General features: G+C 35.8%; 1 protein-coding gene across 2 annotated transcripts in view; it reads left to right on the top strand.

The window, feature by feature from the left end:
• Positions 1-22,740, top strand: part of LOC114356716 (uncharacterized) — a 36,463-nt gene extending 13,723 nt beyond the window's left edge. The window contains exons 1-6 of one of the 2 annotated variants that reach the window (XM_028310048.1): positions 8,259-8,692; positions 14,659-14,825; positions 15,497-15,589; positions 20,177-20,329; positions 21,229-21,402; positions 21,606-22,740. In XM_028310048.1, coding sequence (XP_028165849.1) covers positions 8,440-8,692; positions 14,659-14,825; positions 15,497-15,589; positions 20,177-20,329; positions 21,229-21,402; positions 21,606-21,788 — 1,023 coding nt within the window. In that variant the 5' untranslated portion in view covers positions 8,259-8,439 and the 3' untranslated portion in view covers positions 21,789-22,740. Of the gene's footprint in view, positions 1-8,258; positions 8,693-14,658; positions 14,826-15,496; positions 15,590-20,176; positions 20,330-21,228; positions 21,403-21,605 lie in introns of those variants that run through there. The other variant, XM_028310049.1, reaches the window with a different exon arrangement.
• The last annotated feature ends 353 nt before the right edge of the window (positions 22,741-23,093 follow it).

Here is a 23,093-nt window from a genome sequence, read left to right on the forward strand (position 1 = left end):
TTATAATCTAGTTTGGTAACATTAAATAGCATACATATAGAGTACTAACTTTTGCNGCTTTTGCCCGCGGCTTCACCCGCGTGAAATTTATTTTGTCACAGATCGTCATAAATTATAGCCTATATGTTATTCTGGGTTATAAACTGTAAAGTTTCATCACAATCTGTTCAATAGTTTTTGCGTGAAAGAGTAACAAACATCCAGACATCCATACAAACTTTCACATTTATAATATTACCTAGTAGGATAGAGAATCTTCAACAGATATATACATTTTTCAGTGTTACAACAAGTGCTACGGCAGTGCTACGATATTTTCTGTGCGAGGCAAAAAGCTAGACATTTAATAATTTTAAAATTAACTGCATAAAGCTCATAAACAATAAAACATTTAAAAAGCCATAAAAATAGGCATGTTATTACTATTAACAAGATTTTTTTACTATTAAGTATTTTCAATTACTCTTGAGTAACTCAAATCTTATTTCAGTAATGATGGTTTTATCATTACTAATTAAATAACTCCTGTGCTTACTAATCACAGGAACAGTCCCAAAACTTTTTTTGCAAGTAGCTGATGTAATGAGTATAATTTTAACGACCTTTATAGTACAAAGGTCATTAACGCAAGCTCAATAAGTAGCTGTGAGTTATCACCTCAGATCATGGTTATCACCATCGGTTATCTAATTTATTTCACTTACCGTTAACGATTTGTTTTAATTTCTTAAACAACCTTTGCGCAATAACTTATCATAATGACAGTAGGTGCAAATAAGATTTTATACAGGGTGTCCCAAAAAGTAGTATCAAGCCGAAGCCCAGAGGTATCATCACTAGAGCTACCCAAATGACCCCCGAAATGTTCTGCGATTTTTGATAGTTTTCGACACCCTGTTTAATAAAAGCTTTAATACTTTTGAACCCTTTTAATAAGTGGCATCTTTATTGATGGGCATTAATAATTGTTTTGTAGAGTCAAAACGGGTGACATTGTTTTAATGAGACTATGTCCAAGTAATTTAATTGCTATATTTGATTAGTCTGGATGCGGGCAGCGCAGGACCGTTCATTATGGAAAACCTTTGGGAAGGCCTTTGTCCAGCAGTGGACGTCATTTGGCTGAAACGATTTGATTAGTCATAAAAGTAATTTAATTCCTGCAAATAAGCTTTTATAAGGCGCTTTTACACATCCTATAAATAAAAGAACTATCTTGTAAACTATTACATTTACATTCAATCAATACTTAATCCCTATTTATTTAACACCTTTGGAACATAATTACGAATAAATAAAGCATTTCAAGTTTTCTTTGACGTATGTTGAGCCGTGTTCAGAAGCAAACAGTTGCAACGCTTATTACAGTAATATAGGGACGCCGGCACTCGATCTCTGTCGCGAAATTGGTCAATTTTAAACTCGTTTTCCATCTGCTAAAATAAGTTGTGAGATTGCAGTTATAATACTTCATTTTTATGCAATTTTTTGTCTTGGATAAATAAATATAATATTGTGAACTTTGCATGTTCTGCCTTTGCGTTGTTGGAAGTCAATATTCATTCAATTACATTTACATGTTGATTTATTTTAGTTAAAGAAACATTTGCGATAGCAAAAAGTTGGGAGGTCAATTATTTAATAAGTAAAAGATTAGGTACATTCAATTTATGATTGCTATCTTTTCATTCCAGACAAAACGTTAGATAATTTAGCAAAGCAGCAACATAATTTGATAACAAATAAACATAAATTTCTTATCACGTGACGTGTCACCCATCAAAACAATTGAAATTAGATATCCAGACTATAACAGACTTTACGTCACAAATCTGAAGTTTTGGCGCCAATAATGAATTCATGAATGGGGCGATTCAGGTTTGAAACAGAATACATTGTTACTACGTTGATAAATACCTCAGATTATACAGGGTGTCCCGTAATGTAACGTCAAGCCGGAACTGGGTGTTGAGGCAAGTTGTGCTGGTTATCAGAAAAATATAAAAAAAAATCTATGTGGCATATTTTCAAAATAATGGGCATTTAAAAAAAATCAAAAATGTCTACTCCAGGTGACGGTCTTTTTACTCGTGTTGCCACAAATCTTCACTTTTTCCAAATTTTTTTTTTGTTATGTAACTCTGAATAATGCTTCTCTAAATTGTTATCAAAATTACAAAACCAGCTGCTCCAGCTTGGATAAAAAAAATACATTATTCCCAAAAAATTTTTCAAAATAAAAATTTTGTCTAGTTTAAACTGACGGTACTGAAAAAAAAAGTACTACGCAAGTGTGGCATGTGACGTCATAATTTGGCGCATTTAGTAAGGATTCCAAAATGGTATAACACTTGGTAAATTCTTGCTGTAATTGTCGACAATTTTTGGTTTTTTGGAAATAATCCCGTTTTTAACTTTATNAAAATTCCATAAAAACAAATAAAAACTTTTCACAATAAAATACGTCATGTGTTCATTAATACGGCAAAAATCATATGGCCGATATTCATTAAATTTAATTGCTTATCTCTGAGTGTCGCAATTACAAAGTTCAAAGAATACTTTACGAAATATGCGGGTGGTGCAATTTACCCGCCCTATATGTTATAACAAAACTAAAAACGTAAAACCCAATTAAAATCCTATTACATAGAACCATTTTCGACTTCCGCACGGACAATCCGAGGAAGAAATCATGTAATTAATAAATTAGTTAGTAAATGAATAAATTGTTCTTTAATGTATAGCAGGACCAATAATTTAACAAGATAGATTAAACAAGACTGAGACAGAATGAAAACTATATAGTTTTAACTAAATAAAACTAAAGATCTACTTGATACCATATGCACTTAAGTAATACTTCATCAAGTGAATTTTAAGTGTAAGTTAAATCTAATGTTTCTAAACTAATACTATGTAAAGTATAACTTGACTCAACTCTTTCTTCACTAAACTTACAAATTCAAAATCTTCTATACTCTTGCTACATTAAGACAAATTAGAATTACCGCCATTATGAGCTATGTGTAACAAAAAATAAATCAGAAATTAACCAATAATATCAAAACAAGAGGACATTTAAATTGAAGTACGTCTTTGTTACACTTTTTCTAGTTGCATAAATGTCTAGGAACGTTTGCATAAAATAAAATCTTATTTTATAACCTCAAAGTTTTCTTTATACAATACAATTTCGTAATATTTTATTGATCTTATTAGGTTTTTTTCAAGGCCCTCTTGTTTTATAACATTATCCACTGATTTTACACGAGAAACCATAATGCGTTTTATATTTCCTATGCAAAAATTACATTCACGGTCTATTCTAGACATAATATAAATTAGTTATTAAAATAATTTAATCGCCATTTTCATTAACCTTTATCTAAAGTTGATTTAGTGTTAAAGATCACAATGTTTACTAAATTAAAGTTCCTCTTTAATAAAAAGTGTCTTACATAGTTCTTCATGGAGTTAAATAAACCTTAGCTGTAAAAATAATTATTACTCTTAAATAAGTATTCAAGATGTCTTCAACNATTTGTGGCAACACGAGTAAAAAGACCGTCACCTGGAGTAAAAATTTTTGATTTTTTTTAAATGCCCATTATTTTGAAAATATGCCACATAGATTTTTTTTTATATTTTTCTGATAACCAGCATAACTTGCCTCAACACCCAGTTCCGGCTTGACGTTACATTACGGGACACCCTGTATACTATAATCTTAATACTATATAAGGTTAATACTATACTTATACGCAAGCGGTCTTATTCTGGCTAACGGGTGTATTCTGAATTTGAGAACATATTTTAAGAATAAAGCTCGATTCACACATATCAGTGAAGCCACAGTTCCGTCACAGTACCGGCACAGTGCGAAATATTCTTTCATACAGTTTCTATCGTCACTGACACTGACACTTGTCAGATGTATGGGATGCGTGCCGGTGCTGTGACGGAACTGTAGCTTCACTGATATGTGTGAATCGAGCTTTACTCCCCAAGTTTCGTTTTCGATTTTAGATTATAGTAAGAGACCCAGGGAAAAAACATAATATAGATTTAACTCGCATTTTGTAAGGGATACACACGCGTGATTGTCTTTCCGTAATAGATTGAAATTCACGGACGAAGCCGCGTGCAAAAGCTCATATCCTACCTCTTTAGAATATTAACTAGTGTTTTTTGGTATTGCACAAATTGCTAATAGTCCGGTTAACTCCTCGTACAAAGCTAAATATACTTACTTGAATAATGAATGGGAATAGTCCAGCACCGGGCGCGGTTTTCGAACCAGAGCGTTCCTCGGATCTCTAGTCGGCCAGTCCGAAACCTTCCTCGTTCAGCTATTGTTGCTTCAAAATATTTAAAAAGTTGTAACTTTATTACATTTCTATTTTTTTTTATTAAAAACACTATAAAATCCATGTAAAATGTTGCAAGTAAAAATTCGGTAAGTGAAATCAGTATTTATTTCCTGGCTGCTATTAACTCTCTACTAGCACGGCTTGCATGATTTTATCACAATATTAAATTCTCACGTACGATGATTTAGCCAATACCCAATTCAAAAGTTCTGGCTGACATATGTTTATTACATAGTTTACATCATATTAATCATATTAATTTTTATCGGTTCTGCATGTCAANCGCAAGCTCAATAAGTAGCTGTGAGTTATCACCATCGATTATCTAATCTATTTCACTTACCGTTAACGATTTGTTTTAATTTCTTAAACAACCAATACGCAATAACTTATCATAATGACGGTACAAATTATATTTTATATTATGAAAGCTTTAATACTTTTGAACCCTTTTAATAAGTGGCATCTTTATTAATGATGGGCATTATTAATTGTTTTTTAGAGACAAAACGGGTGACATTGTTTCAATGAGACTATGTACGAATAATTTCACTGCTATTTTTGATTATTCATGAAAGTAATTTAATTTACACATACTACAAATAAAAGAACTATCTTGTAAACTATAACATTTACATTCAATAATCTTATTCCTTAATACTTAATCCTTATTTATTTTTCACCTTTGGAACATAATTACGAATAAATAAAGCATTTCAAGTTTTCTTTGACGTATGTTGAGCCGTGTTCAGAAGCAAACAGTTGCAACGCTTATTACAGTAATATAGGGACGCCGGCACTCGATCTCTGTCGCGAAATTGGTCAATTTTAAACTCGTTTTCCATCTGCTAAAATAAGTTGTGAGATTGCAGTTATAATACTTCATTTTTATGCAATTTTTTTTCTTGGACAAATAAATATAGTATTGTGAACTTTGTATGTTCTGCCTTTGCGTTGCTGTAAGTTAATATTCAATTTACATGTTGATTTTAGTTAAATAGAGAAACATTTGCGATAACTTTAAAAAGTTGGGAGGTCAATTATTTAATAAGTAAAAGATTACATATAATTTATGATTGCTATCTTTTCATTCCAGACAAAACGTTAGATAATTTAGCAAAGCAGCAACATAATTTGATAACAAATAAACATAAATTTCTTATCACGTGACGTGTCACCCATCAAAACAATTGAAATCAGATATCCAGACTATAACAGACTTTACGTCACAAATCTGAAGTTTTGGCGCCAATGAATTCATGAATGGCGCGAAACACAATACATTTTACTACGTTGATAAAATTAATTACCGCAGATTATTTTAATATTTAAAATACGCAAGCGGTCCTATCCTGGTTAAACCTATTCTGAATAAGAAAACTTGTTTTAAACCTAATGCACCACGTTTTGATTTCTTTGAAAGACACAAAAATAGCTTGAAACCCTGGGAGAAACAAATAATATATTTCAGCTCGCATTTTGAATGTTACATACGCGTATCTTCTGTGATAGATTAAAATTCACATGCAAAGACACGTGCAAAAGCTCGTTATTTTATAATTACTTTTTTTTAAACTAACTATTAGCAAATGTTTATACTGCACAAATTACTAATAGTCCCGTTAACCCCTCGTACAAAGCTAAATATACCTACTTGAGTTATGAATGGGTCCAGCCGCACCGCGAACCAGCGTTCCTCGGATCTCGAGTCGGCCAGTCCGACACCTTCCTCGTTCGGCTATTGTCGCATATTTTTTTAAATACATAACTAAAATACCTTCAGTTATATATTTTTTTATTTAAAAATGCTATTAAATCCATGTGAAATGTTGCAAGTAAAAATTCGGTAAGTGAAATCAGTATTTATTTCCTGACTGCTATTAAGGCCCAGAACAGACGGTGAAACGCAACTGCAACGAAACTGCAACTGCTAGTTACTTTTGAGTTGCTTCTAAGTTTCTGCCATAGCGTCCGTTGAGAGACCACACATGACGCGACCAGTTTGAAACTTTCAGTTTCAGTTTCATTCATCAGAATCATCACAAAATTGCAGTTTCGTTGCAGTTGCGTTTCACCGTCTGTTCTGAGCCTTACTCTCTCCTAGTACGGCTTGCGTGATTTTATCACAATATTAAATTCACACGTACGATAATTTAGCCAATACCCAATTCAAAAGTTCTGGCTGGCATACATAGTTTATATGATACTAGCTGACCCGGCGAACTTCGTACCGCCTTAGCGTAGAGATTTTCTTTATATTTTTTTCCGTAAAAACCTTGTACAGAGTAGGTATTAGAAAACTACAAAAAAAAAATCAGCCAAATCGGTCAAGCCGTTTTCATGTTATGTCGTGACAACGGAAAACGGGTTTCATTTTTATATATATAGATTAGTCATATTAATTTTCATCGGTTCTGCATGTCAAAGACAAGTGTTAACCATTGGTAAACAACAATCACCAGGCTAGACAAACCATCTGAAAAAAATAGGTTTGCATATTTATATTTTTGCTTATATTTTAGTATATCCGCAAGCCAACTGAGTCAACAGTTTTCAATGACTAACTGTAAGAAGTTGCGTGTTTGGATGAGTCAAGCTGAAATCAATGGAGATTTTGAAAATCTTCAGTACTAAACAGGTCAATATTGAGAATTTATTTGGAGCATAATAATGATTGCGTCCATTTGATTAAAATTAAAATATATTATTTTTATAATATTGATGAATTGATTATACAACGGATAAACATTCCTACTTAAATAAATCATAACTATCCATTAACTTTGTACATTTCTTATCCGTTTGCATTTCACTTGATGATAAAAGATGATATTCAAAATCATTATTTCATAACATTTACACGAATTTGCAAAATTTACTGCAAGACCAACAAAATTAATTCGACGACTTTGTTGGTACTTCTATTTATAGAAGTGTTTTTAATCTGTAAAGTTCACAAATGTAGTAAAAAAATGTAAACATAACATCTTACTACTCCGCATCTAATGTTCTACTCTATGGACTCGAGCCAAAATTTTATGATCCCTATCACAGTATAATATTTTTAAGTAACCCTGTTTAGTTCTGCTTTATTAAAATCAAACTGAATATAAAAAAATACCCAAATCTCTACAATTATTTTCAAAGCCACGCTCTACATATTTTTGCTTCATGACTACATCATACACTAGACTCGTAAAGTTGTTTACATAATGCAGTGTATTGGTGATATCCATATCATTTTAATTGTATGACGCGGATAATTTCAGCGAGCAGCGGATGTAGTGTTAACGAACAGGATAAAATGTGCGTACAAGATAACATCTGGGTACAAATTACACGTCATTTCGTTCATTCATTAATAAGTGTGACGTTTCAAAAACATTTCGCGACACACGAAAAGATATAAAAACTATTGATCTGTTTATTTTGCAACACTTTAACTCTCTTTGCTACTGTATGTGGTATTTTTATCCAGTTGTTGATTGTATTTTATTTCCCAGTCCATATAAAATGCATAGTAAGCCATTTTAGATGATAATTATTAATAAAGTTGAAAATTATTTCTTAGAAGCTGCGGTTCCAGGGGAAGTAACTTTTTAAAGATTTTGAAACGTCATACTTCGCTCGTAACCTACGTAATCAATAGCGATCTTAATCATCGGTAATGACGAAATCCATTCTTGAAGTCACTACTCTGTATGAGGTTTGTCGGGTTTTCCCAAGCGGATGTTTAATTGTAACCGTGTGCAGGTTGCACGTTTTTGGCGGCGGAAAATTACAAAAAGCGTGAAATTCTCAACCCTTATGTGGTTAGGGTACAGGTATATAGAGAGAGTTGCATGGGTGGGCCCGGCGCCGCCCCACGCCTCCATTGGCCGCGTGGCGCCGGGCCGGGAGAGCCCCAGCGGCGATTCGTCATCCGTTCCCCCACTGCGAGCTCGGAACCACGTGCAGTGTACACCTGCCTTTATCTTACGCGGCGACACACCAATTTATTTAGTCTCTCACCCGACACCACGCGTGCGACATCGGATTTTGGGGGATGCAGTAGTTTTCGATCGCTATGGATACGATCGCAATCCCTTCGTGTGCGTTGCATAGGCAGTCGACCACCGTGATAGTTAGGATGAAGGACGTGGAAGTGCCGAGCTGGTGCCAGCCCGAGGAGTGCCCGGCCCAGGGCGTCCCGAGGGTGCAGCACAGACCCTCAGGATGTGAACAATGCAGTAGGACTAGACTAATTAGCCAATACAGTGACTGTGATAGTGGTATAGTGGAAAAATGCAGACCATACAAATCAAGCGCGGCAAGAAGTAGTAAGCATTTTCTTTTTATTATTATAATAATATTAATANTAATATTTGAATTATTTCAGTAAACAGTATTTTTTTTTTGCAATAATCTTTAATTTTCTGAAAATTTTTTGACATCATATTTAGTTCCAGTAGATTGTTTTGACTCCCCTTTCTGAGAAATACTTTAATTAAGAGCAAAAAATTACTGAAGGAAAAAAGTTTACAGCAATCTGAACCAATAACTTAATTTTATCACTTAACTTATAGTTTATTCATCATATCATACGTATCGATATGTGAAAAATGTATCAATATTAATCGATTCCGATTACGAGCCGTACGTAACAGTGGTAATCGTCTGAATAATATATTCAAGTCAACGGTAAATGATTACATCGCGAAGGAAACTGATTAGCAATTGTCTTGCTTTCGTCCCTATGACGCATTACAAATATTGTTATAAGAAATTCTTGCAACGCGCCATAAATTGTCAGTTTCTGGAACTATAGTCATGAATTTAGATCAGTTTGATTTGCGCATAACTGAGAAATGGCTCTATGAAGTCAATGTAATTGTTCCTTGTTCCTTTAATTTTTTATTCTTAAGTTTTATCATGAGAACTTTTACAGTTTCACGTTTCAGCTAATAGATTTAGACTATCATTTTATCATTATAGCATTTTATCTCCAAAATTAATTCAATAACTTAGAAAATTTAAATTACTGTTAACTTTTTAGTGTAACTTGGTTTTGAATGTGAATAGTTCGGAATTTCAACGCAATGCAAATTATAACTGTTTATTACTGTAGAGTCGCAATAAACCAGCTGTTTCTCAAATAAAACCTGTGACATATTTGTCACTTTCAATTTGAAAAATAACGCGTTTGTTTTCTTGTAAAAAGGTAATAACAAAGTTATGTAATAATCGATTATTTATCAAAAGTCATTAGGACAAAGGAGGTCATAACGATACATCATAAAAATATACACGCAAATATCGTTCTTATTAGTTCTTTGATAAGGTGAAATGCACTCTCTTTTCAGATAGAAGCTTTTCAGCACGCCTTTATACCCGCTTAATACCAATAAAAAAATATTAATTACCTACAATAAATTGCCGTTTAAGTTACGGGGAACTATAACATAAGAGAAACAAACATAACGCTGGTATTTTTAAGCAAAGATTTATCTCTCGATTTATCGTTCTACATCTATATATATAAAAGAAAGTCGTGTTAGTTACTCCACTTATAACTCAAGAACGGCTGAACCGATTTAGCTGAAAATTGTCAGGGAGGTAGTTTAGAGCCAGGAGAAGGACATAGGATACTTTTTATCCCGTTCGACAGCATTCCCGTGTGACTTGACATGAAACGTCAGTCACTATAAAACGTGGTATTAGAAAAAAGAATCAGACTTGGAATAACAAACCACGCGGGCGAAGCCGCGGGCGGAAAGCTAGTCATTAAATAAATTCAATTAGAGCAATATCAATATGTCATCTAAAACAAAAGCTCTTCGTAATCATATCTCGGTGAAGTCCCCTAGAAATATCACTGTCACATTATTTATTTACAAACACTATATCCGGCTGAACTATATTCGCCCCGTCGGCACAATATCAAGACAACTATAAAGCTTACAATTTCATTACGCGCAAAAAGCAGCCTCAGCCAGCGATCTCGTCTTTACAATGTTAAACACGAACATCAGAGCACTTAACTAGGTTTAAACCGCAATTAAAGTAACGTACTGTTACCGGATTGACATATCTGACTAAATGTTTCTATCCTTTAACAGTCGCACAGTTACATGACGGGACAGGATTTCGTAAGTGGCACCATCGCGCGCACTATATTAGGGCCGGGAAATTATTTACGACGGGAAAGAAATTGGTAAAAGTAAAATATACAAGACGATTACATTATAGAGCCACCTTATCATGAGACTATATTTTAATGATTTCTCAATATAGTTTTTTACAAAACTAAATTAAATGAGAAAACCCAAATTACTCTTTAAATTATTTTCCATACATGAAAATGTGTGATTAAATCTGTAGTAAATAATTTAAAAGTAATATTTAGCTTGTGCTACACAAATTAACCAAACATTATTAAGCAATAATATTTAGTAATGTTTTTCCCGGAAGCATATAATTGAGTGTGAATACGATTGATACGACTTGTTGAGCACTATTAATAACTCACTAACACAATAATATAACTCTTTAATCCGAATTCTTTTATATTAATGGATCATTGATGACCAAAATAATTAATAAGATGAACATATTTACTTTTGTTCTATTAAAATCTAAAAGTTAAGTCAAATTATATTTTTTAGATATTTATAGACTCATTCAAAATTTATAAATATAACATTTACAGAATTATAAAGTTATATTTTACAAAAATTGCAACACTCATTTAAAAAATTCTAGCCATAATAATAGGTAGAGCGCTAAGATGGGTTACAGTTTAGCTGACAATTACACGCGTTATCTTATTTTTCTAAAAAAAAGTCACTTACGAGAAAGCTATGTCATGTCATTATATCAAAGTACACGCACTGGGCTCGATTTCATGAACTATGTCCGCATCATTAAGGGCTGCGGGCCGCCGCCTCATTAGCAACATTTTCACATAAAACGATGTTCATTTACGCGGAGTAAGGCTGCCGCGTAATTATAAACAGTTATTTCAGTGAGATGGGCGACTCATAATTGCAGTGTTTAGCTGTCACCCTTTTAGTGAGAGACGTCGATTCAAGATTATTTCGCAATCACCTTCAAAGGAATCGACGAGAAAATCACGCAATTCGGATAAGAACAAATTGCGCTGCTCTAAATAATGCGAAATTCCATTCAATATTACCGAAAAGTAATTGCGTTCATCACTTGTTACCTTATTAAATTTGATTCGAGAAAATTTTGCGCTTGTTTCGTTAATTCGGTGGCCCGATTGCTATTACCATTTAGAGCGATTTTCAGTTAATGAACTGTGTATCACCGCCGCGAAACGCGCCGCGTCGCGCGTCCCCGCGTCATAATCGCTCTTATTATGCGCAGTCAAATTTTACGAGCGCATCGGTTGTTAGCCGCCACTAACAAAATGATGAACCGACTTAAATTAAACCACTATTATGGCTTTACATGACGCTTTTTCTATGCGACGTCACGCGAACTAGTTACCGTTAAAGACCTACCCCACCCTGTGGGACCCAACTCTGCACTCCTTCGCGAGTCATCGAATCTCGCAAATTGTTACGCATCTCGCGAAAGATCGTTATCGCCGAAATAATGATCACATCCACATTTGACGCGTTTATAATCTGAATTTACATAATGATTGCGCTGGCCTGGCGCCCTGTGTCGAACTGAACGAGAACTTTTCTCGGTTTTCGAAACGAAATTCTAGTTAGCGGACGCGCGATTTCTTTTTAAAAAGGTTAACAAGATGGTCTCGTTTCGGTCGTTTTTCGTGCCTCCTTTTGTGAACGGGCGAGCTGTTAAAAAATAAACGAACTCTTTGTTTCTCGGGTAGTCGGACCGACCTCCGACGCGGTCCCTACTTTTTTATGCCCTCTTATAACCTGTGTATTACCTACGTGTAGGTATCTACGTTTTTTATGGTCGTTCGGTCAGTTCTTCAATGGGCTAAGGAATTCAATCGAGTCTCTCCATTGTTGTTATAGATACAATTAGCTCTTGAAATGTCGTTTCTAATTAATGATACCAGTCACTCTTTGAATTTAAATTCGTGTTTATTTTATTAACGCTTGTTATATTTTTCTTTACATCGATCGTGATTATCAGAGTAATGACGCGTTAAGCATAGCGGTTGTATGTTTTTATCTTGATGAAGTTGTTTCCCAACGAACTTTCAGATTTGAGTTTCTCAAGAAAATATTTGTCTCAGTGACTCTACGCCTTTTACGATCTGACCTGTTGTTTTTTTTTTGGTTGAACTTTTGACGGCGGTCTCGCGGTTGCTTTTGACCGGCTCACTAATAAAATGTTATGATCGTGTGTTTAACGCGTGTGTGCCGGTGTCGGACCTTCTTTCTGACATGATCGTTATTGCCTCAGTCCACCTTTGCGGTCGGCTTTTGTGCCACGGGTCCTCTAATAAACTGGCGCTTTTATTCAATCTTCGACTTTGTTCTCATAGTTGTAAGCGCGCGGCTGGCGGGTAGCCGTGTATCTTATGTTACAACATTATTATCGTGTCAATTATAGTGCAATATAAAGTCTATAACTAAATCACTCCTAGTTAACGCTGCGGCGTCTCAGAGCTTTCGGCGCTTGTGTATGCAAATCGGTGCGTTTTCGAGTGTGCGAGAGAGTAAATATTGGTGTCTCGCTCTACCTAAAAAGGGGGGCGTGTGGTAATCTGGATTCGCAGGCCCTAGTTAAATAATAAGCGGCGAAGCGCCCTATAACTATAATTTGTTTTATTTGGCCGCCGCTCGCCGCGGGCCGACGAAATCGCCGCAAACTGCCTAACGAGTGGCGAAAAAACTCACGCATACATTTGAGCTAATCGTGTGAGTGTATTGATGAATTTGACTTTGAGTTCTTTCCGTTCCCACAGGCTATTATGTACAGTCAGCTATAACATTTTTTAATTTAAATCTTAGAGGAGAGTATTGTACGAAATAAAGGAAAATTGGTACCTGAAATTATAGTATATCTTCATGTAAATTTTATGCAAATATTAGTTGACATCTGTAAAGGTTTAAAACCCATATGTTTGTAAATACAGCTCATCTACAAAATAGTTAAGATTACGACGCATTAGTCACTCTTGTGTAGACACAACACTGATTCACACTTGACTCAAAACACTGAATTTTTATAAAAGGCGTGAGTAACCGACTTCATTACTGTGGAGCGAGATGTAGGTAACCTCTCGATGTAATTTTTTTTTCATTGCTATTATTCCGGTGTTGATATTGCGTAAAAACAAACACCGCTGTCATCTTAATAAATGACTGGTCTTGAACTCTACAAAATAAAATAAAACAAAATTGCTCACTATGAGATCGCTTTATTCATGACACAAATAAAATAAAATACGCTACTGAAGTCGTAAAAATAGCCGTCACATATCCGATCAAAACGAGAAAAGTATCGATTGAAAGTGAACTCGATTATCTGGCGATCGTGAGGCAACAGTAATCGGAAGAATGTCCGGCCGTCTACCGTTAAGGCGTGCATCAGTGATTCATATACGTCCACCGGACAATTAGCAAAGGCTGACCACCTCTCGAGTATTTATTCATCGGATGTCCAGCGATTACCATAATCGATAGCATCGCGCGTGCCGCATAAAGAGCGGGGCTGCTTTCGTCAGTTTTTCATTAAATGGCTAGCTTTTAACCGCGGTTTTGTGTGCATCATTAATAGGTAGATTTTTTGTCCAGAATAAAAAAAGCTCTAAAAATAAACAGAGTACCTATTTTTGCATGTTTCATACGCAGAAAACAAATTTTCTTATTGCTTTACAAGGCGAGAAAAAATATGTAGGATTTTTCTTTCATTGCAAGGAAGAGCTCGGTTACTTTCCGGAGATGTTCTTTTTATTTAAATACAAATTCACCTCAAGTTAACCGTCAAAATTATTTATTTAACAATCCGTACACAGATTTACATAATAATATAGAGTCAAAAATACATGAATTTATCGGTGAGCTTATCTCTACATAAAGACTTAACACGCTAAGAATGGATATAAAAGCGCTAATATAAAGCGAATGTGGTCTTCTCCTACAAGCCAATCTGATTGAAAATATTTAACATTATCCATCTCAAGATAACCCTACTGGCAAATCTTATTCTACTCCAGGATAGCACTATCATAACTGACGAATTTATGATAGTGCTATCCTGGATTTTTTATTTTTCGATAGGATACGCCAATGTTTGCATATTGGTGCCATATAGTTTTCCCAAGGACCCAACTAACGCTCCTCTTCCTCCCCAGGATACGTCAACGTCTGTGCAGCGGTGTGCCTGTTACTTCTCATCGGCGGACTTTCCCCTAGATCGTGCGCGGCGCCGTACCGGAGTCGCGCCATGGACAGACAGAGGCGGGCGGCGGACGAGGAGAACTACTTATGGCGCAACCCTTGCAGCTATAATGATTCTAATGTAAGTATTAGCAATCTATTGTCGTAAGAAATAAGGTTCTATTTTGGAGAGGTCATGCCATGGACCGATAGAGGCGGGCGAGATTCTTATGTGACTCGTAGAGTTCTATACGGCCACTGAAACGCGATGCAGTATCAATGTTGTCACAAAATCTTAGTAACTTATTAGCAATCTATTGTCGTAGGAAATAAGGTTGGCTTTAAAAGGGCCAAGTTAGTTAGACTGTGTCACAGCTGTGCCACTGCAAAAGCATCGGCAGCGGCTCTAGTCTAGAATCGCTGAAAACGCGGTGCAGTATCAGTACCGAATCTTTTGGCGTAGGAAATAAGGTTGTCATTTTTTAAAGTACCAAGTTAGACTGTACCACAGCTGTGCGACTCTAGCCTAGAATCGCCGAAACTGTCGTGGAATCTAAAAAAACTAGCTAGCTTAAGGTCTAAAGTTTAAACATTATGTCTTTGCTAAATGTAGAATTACGTATTTGTGTCTTGAAAGAACCTATTGCTAGTGAGAGCAGAATTTGCTTTGTTTTATTGTTACTAGAAGCCCCGAATTTGTCTTTTACTTTTTAGTTTTTACGACATTCGATGGTAAAAAAGCCTCTCTGAAATACTAACTTCTAGAAATACTCAACTGTATAATATGACTAACGCGTTACTTTCTTCTTTCAGTCCAAATCATCATACTTGCCAAGTAACGCGAAATTCGTCGCACAGCAAGCCAACTACGTGTACCAACAGACGGCGAGCTACAAAGACGAATTCGTAAGTTTTTTTTTTACTTAATTTTTTTCAGAAAGAAAAAAAATTGCACCTTAGGCATGCGAAAGAAAAAACAAAAGAACATCAAAAAATCTCATTACACGAGGAAGAAAAAACTAAAGAACATCAAAAATTCTAATTTCAAAAAAGTTTTTCGCTTTCGTTTGTCAATGGCTCGCGATTGGCGCGCGTTCGCGACGTCGCATGCGCTCGCGATCACTATGCGCGGCGCGTGGCGCTAAATAAACGGACGGAGTGGACGAACAGTATCAATACTAATAATAAACGTGTGGAAGCCGCGAGAATTTTTGTTCGATGGGTGTGAAATTTTAATCTTTTTTCTATATAGCGCAATATATCGCTAAATCAATTAGGTTTTAAAGATTGTAGAGGCAATTTCTTAGAGCTATGAATAAAGTTCTTGTAATTTATGTAATATTTTTATCAAGCAAATACATCTAGAAATAAAAAAACTGAAACGGAAAGTTTAGTAGCACGCGCAATGACGCGCTAATACTGAAATTCAGTAAGAAATCAATCAACTTTAAGCTAAATTCAGCAAAGAAATTTATAAACTTAAAGCTCATGACACAAAAAACATAACTCTCCTTCTGGAGCAGTCGGGTAATAACAAATATAAAGTGTAAAATATTGATAGACGATTCTCTGACCCATTAAAGGTCCGCGCGGCGCGTCCTCCGCAGATTGCATCGGCGGGCGCCGCGCGGCGCGTCCGGCTACGTTTCCTCCCTTTTAATTATTATTTTGCGATGCATTATTGTTACCATCGATGTAATAAAAGGTAGAGGAGCCCTCAAATTCTTTTTTGTTAACATTTTTCTAACGCTTCATAATACTTCTTCTTTTTTCATAATACTTCTTCTTTTTTGCCTTATCCCGCTAAGCGGGGTCAGTTTTCCTAATCAGGCTCCACCATTTAATTCTATCTTGAACGTCTTGTTCGTGGAGTCCCAATACTTTCATGTTCTTTTGGACATTCGTTATCCAGGCTTCTGTTTTCAAAATAATGCGTGACGTTTAACAGAAAAAAATGCACGCAAGAACTTGTAACTCAATCTAGCTAGACATGTCAACCTACATTCAGGTATTCGTAAAACATTCACGAATTGTAAGTAACAAACGCATAGCATGTTAATACAACCATTCATATGAACGTATCTATCATTCCAATCCTAGAAATATTATATTTCCGAATCGGAAGTAAGGTGGGCCGATCAACGAGCAATAATGCGATGTCGAAGTCGCGTCTCGAATCATTTATGGATGACCGTCTACTATCGCATTCAGTTGTACAAATGTGTGAATGTATTTGGATTGTACCTATGTCGTGTTTGGTAGAGACTGTGATTAATGCGTCAAGTGGGTGCGAGTCAATGGATGCGGAACAATTGATAGTGTAGTGCGGGTGCGTTCAGGTATCGATGTAAGCTCGCGTATGTGGTGGCATTGTAATAGTCGACAGTCGTAACGACGGCGACGACGTCCTGTCCGCCACCACCGCCTCGTAAAACGACATTATCGACTCACAGTAGCCGGAACGAGTCAGTACAGGACGGTGTGCGTACGCGTCGAATACTGATTACGAATTAGTATTGCGCGACACACCTGCCCGATGATTTTTTTTTCTGTCTCTCCCCTTAATGTCGGTCATTCGAAGCTAATGTATCATACTTATTGCGATTTAGACCGAACCTTGTGTCGATGAACCGCCATTGTAAGTGATGACCAAGGCCGTTGATGCTTTTGTTTTCGATGTTTCGCTAACGCGTTATGTATTTTAGTCAATACCATCGTCTTCGGTCGACCTCATTTCTTTAATTTTACGCGGCTCTTGAACTAAAAAATATTTTGTATTTAAACACGCAACAGGAAAATATACGACTGGCACAGTCGAAGCATAAATAAAAGACAATATCCAAATTACTCGACTGCGCTTGTGTCGTCAACCCATTCCGTACGTATAATAACTGACCGCGTTACTAAGAACGCAATAATAAATTCAACGAACTCTACCGGTATGTGACTCGCCGCCGGCAACCGTGTGAATGTCTCTCACCTCTCATATTTTTCGGCTGCTGACATATTACCGCATCTTAACACGGTCCCTAATCTGTTGACATGATGTGAAATAAAAAATGAAACCGCGACATGTAACGCGATCGGTCGCGCGATCGGCCGCGCATCCTCTGCAACTCTTATCTTCGCTATGACGCCATAAACATTGAATTACTCAGTACATACGATATGTACATACTTAGCACAATATCGTGGACTGGGGCGACAGGCCGTCTGCGGCGATGGGTGCGTACGTGTGTCGTAAATATAACATTTGTGCGCTAGTGTGAGTACGTTTATTTGATAAGCTTCCGATGCAAGCTAGGCATTCGGATGTCATCAAATTTCTTACCACCCACAAACCAAATGTTTCACACAGCAGTCATTAAAGCTACAATTATTTGTTTTTTCTAAAACTTCTTCATCTTTTCTTCTCACAATAATTTTGTAATTCTAAAACACAAGGTAAAACTAAATACGTATTAATTTTAATTCGGTATTCGTAAATCTCAATGTAGAGTTGATAGCATTCATGAACCGTATTCACTGTAATTTTTGCGAATTATACAAAATCAAAGGAAAAGAATAACATTTTGCAATAGTGGGAGACAAACAGTTTACTTGAATCTGAAACTAGAAAGAAAAGCATATATCTTTTAAATAGGTTTTAGATTATTTGATGATTTTAAATAGAGTTCAATACCTAATGTGGATATCAATGTACCAGGAAACCATAGTATGAACAGAAGTCTCGGACGGAATGTAGGTATTCCTCTGTTATGGCGTGATGGGCCGGACGCGCACCTGTGTGTTTATTCGGCTCTAGCTGACCAACGAAGCACATTGCTTCTGTCCGTGATTCTGCTTACTATGACATTTTTCAACTCTTATTATTCATACTTCAAATTCCGTACGACTTTTTCATAATATAACGAAATAACTGCAAATCAAATAACATAATTACATTGTATTTTATCGTTTCCCTTATCGCACATTTTGGCGCGAGCTATCGAATCAGAATGTCACAATATACACGAAACGATTTATCAAACATTTGAAATCTATCGTTTTTGGAATATTGCCACGATCATTCGTGATAAAATTGCACAATACAAATTTCGGGAGATTTAATGTAAAATGCCTGTTTTAATTAGTGGTATTGTTGTCCAACAATTTACTATGGGGACACGAAAATTTTGCCCTGTTAACGTTGCATCTGCCCGGTTCGGCGCGTCCGTCACAAGTTTTTGAACTTTAGCATGGCCGGTTAGGGTTTATTTTGATTTGTGCGTCTTGTCACGTCTGATGATGCCTGGACGCAGTGTCAAATTTTAATGTTGAAACGGTTGTGCATTACGTGACAAGTCTACAACAGCGGACCTTCGGTTTCGATCTCATCTTTCATGACCTTGTATGATCCATTAAGTATCGCAATGTAAATTAAAAAGTGTTCAATCTAATTGCAAAGAAATATTGAAAAAATATGGTATTAACGGGCAAAAATTAATCTATTCAACTTCATATTCCATGTCAGTCTTAATGAATAGAATTACAAGGTGCTCAATACGTATGATTATCTAGTTGAGAGTTTATCTCCGCTGAGACACACGTTCCACCGTAACTTGCTCTATTAATAGAGTCGCCGGCTAACGGTGCGCAGCTCAACTTATATCGGTCGGTTATCTATAATCTAAGTGCCCTAACGATTGTCAATTCGTGGAACAAATTGCGACGGTAGCTAGTACGTGTAGGCGCTTCAATCTTATAATGTTATTTTGTTGATATTTTTAAACAATATGACAGGATGTGTACTAAGCACATTAATAATTTATATTTTGACTTAGCTTATTCTTGTGAAGTTAATAAAACCCACATACAGTGCAAACAAACTTAGAAAAAATCTAAAATATAGGTACTCACATGGTAAAAACTGGAGCTTGCCGCGCTCTACATTGTCACAAAACGTAAAAACACATAAACAAGCTGATCAAGCTACAAGCCCTCTACTACCATAGTCTAGGGTCCCGCTCCTTTTATATAAAGACTGGCCAGGATACCTCACTTGTCCACCTTCCGTTCGTCCCGCTGGTTCCATGGAAGTCAATCAACGCTGGGCCTTCTATTTTCACAGTTCAAAGAATTAACGGCACAGTGAGGCTGATTCATGCTGGCACACGCGCCCGTATTTACTACGCTTGTTTGATCTGCGTCCTTACGTTTGGTTTTCCAAATAATTTGCGGATTCTTACGTTTGCGATTGCCTTTCTCGCTGCCTTCGACGCTAGGTCAACCGTTCAGGATGCTTCGCAATCGTGGTTACAATGGTCTTAATGCATTTGATGTAATTAGAATAATGTACATATTATATCCAATGTTATTTTCAATCGATTAGGGTGCATTACTGAACATTAATGTATATTTACTTGAGCCTGTTTTATTTGATTAACATCTTTATCTGTTTGGTTTATAAGGATACTTAAAACTGAAACTTATCTAGATTTTCTTTTGTTGCAGACAAAGTTGCACAGTTTCGATACGTTCGAAAACTTGCTGAAGGAATGGAAGGACGACTGGCTGAGGAATTTCTCGTGGTTCCGTGATGAGGTTCTGCCGCACAAGAAGGTTCTCTTCCAAACGGTTCCTGATGAAGACATAGCATCATTAATGGTAAGTAATCATTTTTTCCATTGTGAAATTTAGATTTGGTGGTCCTGGGTTGATTCCCTGGATACAAGTTTAATTGTTTTCAGTCTTTTTTGGTTTAATGTACAATTTCATTGTCGATAAGGAAGACGATTCCTTGCTTTATAGATCACATTCAACTGTGAGTCCTTTTATATAAGCCATAACATAGTGACATAATAACTCTAGCAACGGATTTGCCACTACCCACGCGTTACGAAGAAAAGTTATTTGTAGGAAGTGCCCTGTATTTTCTTGTTCATGTCAAGTTAATCCTAGCTAAACTTCTGGATAACAGAATAAGAAGCGTATCCTATAAGTGAATTATATCGTGAGAATGCCGAAACGAAATCAGTTTCCTAAACGAGAACAATGATCGGGACCGGTGAATCTGCTGACGTCAAAAACGTGCATCCGTATGAGTTTTTCGTTCGGTTCCAAAGAATCGCCTTCGTCGGTGGCACTCATTGTTGTGCCGACGCTTACGTGAGAACACAAACGTTTCGCAATATGGACGTTTTAATCAATATGTCCGATTGCCAATTTTGGATAGATAACGAATTTTGGACGTGGCGAAATTTAAACAAACGATTTCCGATTCGAGGAAATGTTAATTAAACGCCGATATGGTATTATGACAGACATTTTCATTTCTATTAAACATGCAGTCAAATAACTCAACATGGTTGGCGCATCATTAGTTGCTCTACAATACTTTAAATAGATAAAAAATCCTAGCACTGATATCGATAAGTTAATCATCAATGAAACCTAACTAGTGGCGATTGAGTTAGTCCTAGAGAAATGTTGATGTGTCTTCAATTCCCCAGTTTAACTGTCTTTGCAAGTTTTTAGTTCCTAACAGTCTCTCTTTTTGTCCACAGAGCAAAATTGATGAAGTTCTCCCCTCGATGTACAAGGGCCTGAAGATGATCGTGGCCAGCCTGTACAAGCTCAGTCAGAGCCTGGAGCACGACGGCATCAGCTCGGACGAGGAGCTCGCCAACAACATCTCTCAGACCATGAAAGATGTTAGAGCCGTGCTCTGCTACTTCTACGTAAGTATTTTTACGAACTACCTATTTGTCTAACATTGAGATCTAAGGCTATTGCCAATTGTGGCGTAATACTTTTTGTATTAGTAATTCTTGTAAAAAATTGGCCAACGACTTTTCAAATAATGACTCATAACACTTTCATAAAACGTGAACGTGAACAAAAACATGTGACAGAAACTAATTTCAATGTTATTTCTTTTCAGGATCTAATGAAAGCTCGTAATCTGGAAATCCTACCAGTGTACGACTCAGAGATCCCGGTCATCGACAAGAAGAACAAATTGGAAATCGGTCTCTACATTTACCGGGACACGCTTAACTACCTGGAGTACCTGGGACAGGTGTTCAAGAAGATGTCCGAAACTGACCTCCCACCAACCGCTTGATGCAATTGCCTTGGTTGTGCTAGCTAGATTAAAAACCGCTGATGAGGAACTTCGTTTACACTACCCATTAATATAGCTGCTAGTTTTATTTTAACAACGACAAGAAAAGTATTTTGGAGCGCATTGAGGCTGCTCAGATCGCCATAGAAAAGACTTTTCGCATTGTACTTAACTTAATTTTAATATAATTGTCAATACTCCATCCGTTGTAGATTGTTACTGTATTGAGTCAACTGCGGATTATTCTAAGTTTTGGTCTCATCGTTCCTCAGTTTCAACGTCGGTTGGATGAACTTCTTGTAGTAAAATTGAATATTTGGCTGTTTTTTAGCGAATTAATGTAGTAGAAAAACGTCATTGCCATTACATTGCCATTTTTGGTCTAGAACGGATAAGTTCCTTTTAATGTAAATAGTGACGAATTTAAAAGCTAATTAATTTATTGTCTGCTGATTAACATTCAAAATTTCCCGATTATCCTAGTCAAGGTCTTAACTTATTTATTTCTCATGTAACTCCACTTAGTTTCAATTTCTTTATTATTGATTATTTAATTTAGATTATAGTATTAGTCTTCATTCCACCAGATGATAAATGTTGTATGAGTATGCTGTGTAAATTATTTGAGCGATGTATGATACTTTGATGTGACATTGTGGATTGAGAGGATATTTATTTGTATACAGATGTAGTGATATTATGACGTATCATGGATTCATGACGCAACTGCTACTGTATATTACAATAGTACTCTATTCCTACTTTCTTTAGTATTACTTTGACACTTTGTTAACTATTTATATAACTGTTAAATCCAATGAAATACGACTAGCTTTAATAGAGCTGTTAATTATTATTATAAAGTACAGAGCCAGTGTATTTATATCTTAATCATTATTTGTACAGTTAAAATAATACTTATTTATAACTGTGGCAAACATGGTTCAATGTTTGTGAAATTAAATTATTATTACATTACTTCCGAGTTTATTTTCCTTATTTTTCCTATTCCTTAACAATATTATTCATTCGCATTATTAAGTTTTACTAAACTAATTGTTTAAACACAAATGAACATAAAAAATATCATTAATACAATTAATAATTGCACCCTATTATAACCGTGACTAACGACAACCGGTGTATTTTGTATGGAGTTTGACAGATTTTTGACGTTTGTCAAAGTTAAAGTAAGATGGTGCAACCCAGCCTTAGTAAAAATATTTTTTTTTGACACGCAATAATCCTAAACATGAGGATTTATAGGTCCACATTCATAGGTGACATAAAATAGATTTAAAGCTC

Source organism: Ostrinia furnacalis, unplaced genomic scaffold (genome assembly GCF_004193835.3).
Source record: "Ostrinia furnacalis isolate ACB-3 unplaced genomic scaffold, ASM419383v2 OfSCF2870, whole genome shotgun sequence".
Taxonomy (NCBI): Eukaryota; Metazoa; Arthropoda; class Insecta; order Lepidoptera; family Crambidae; genus Ostrinia; species Ostrinia furnacalis.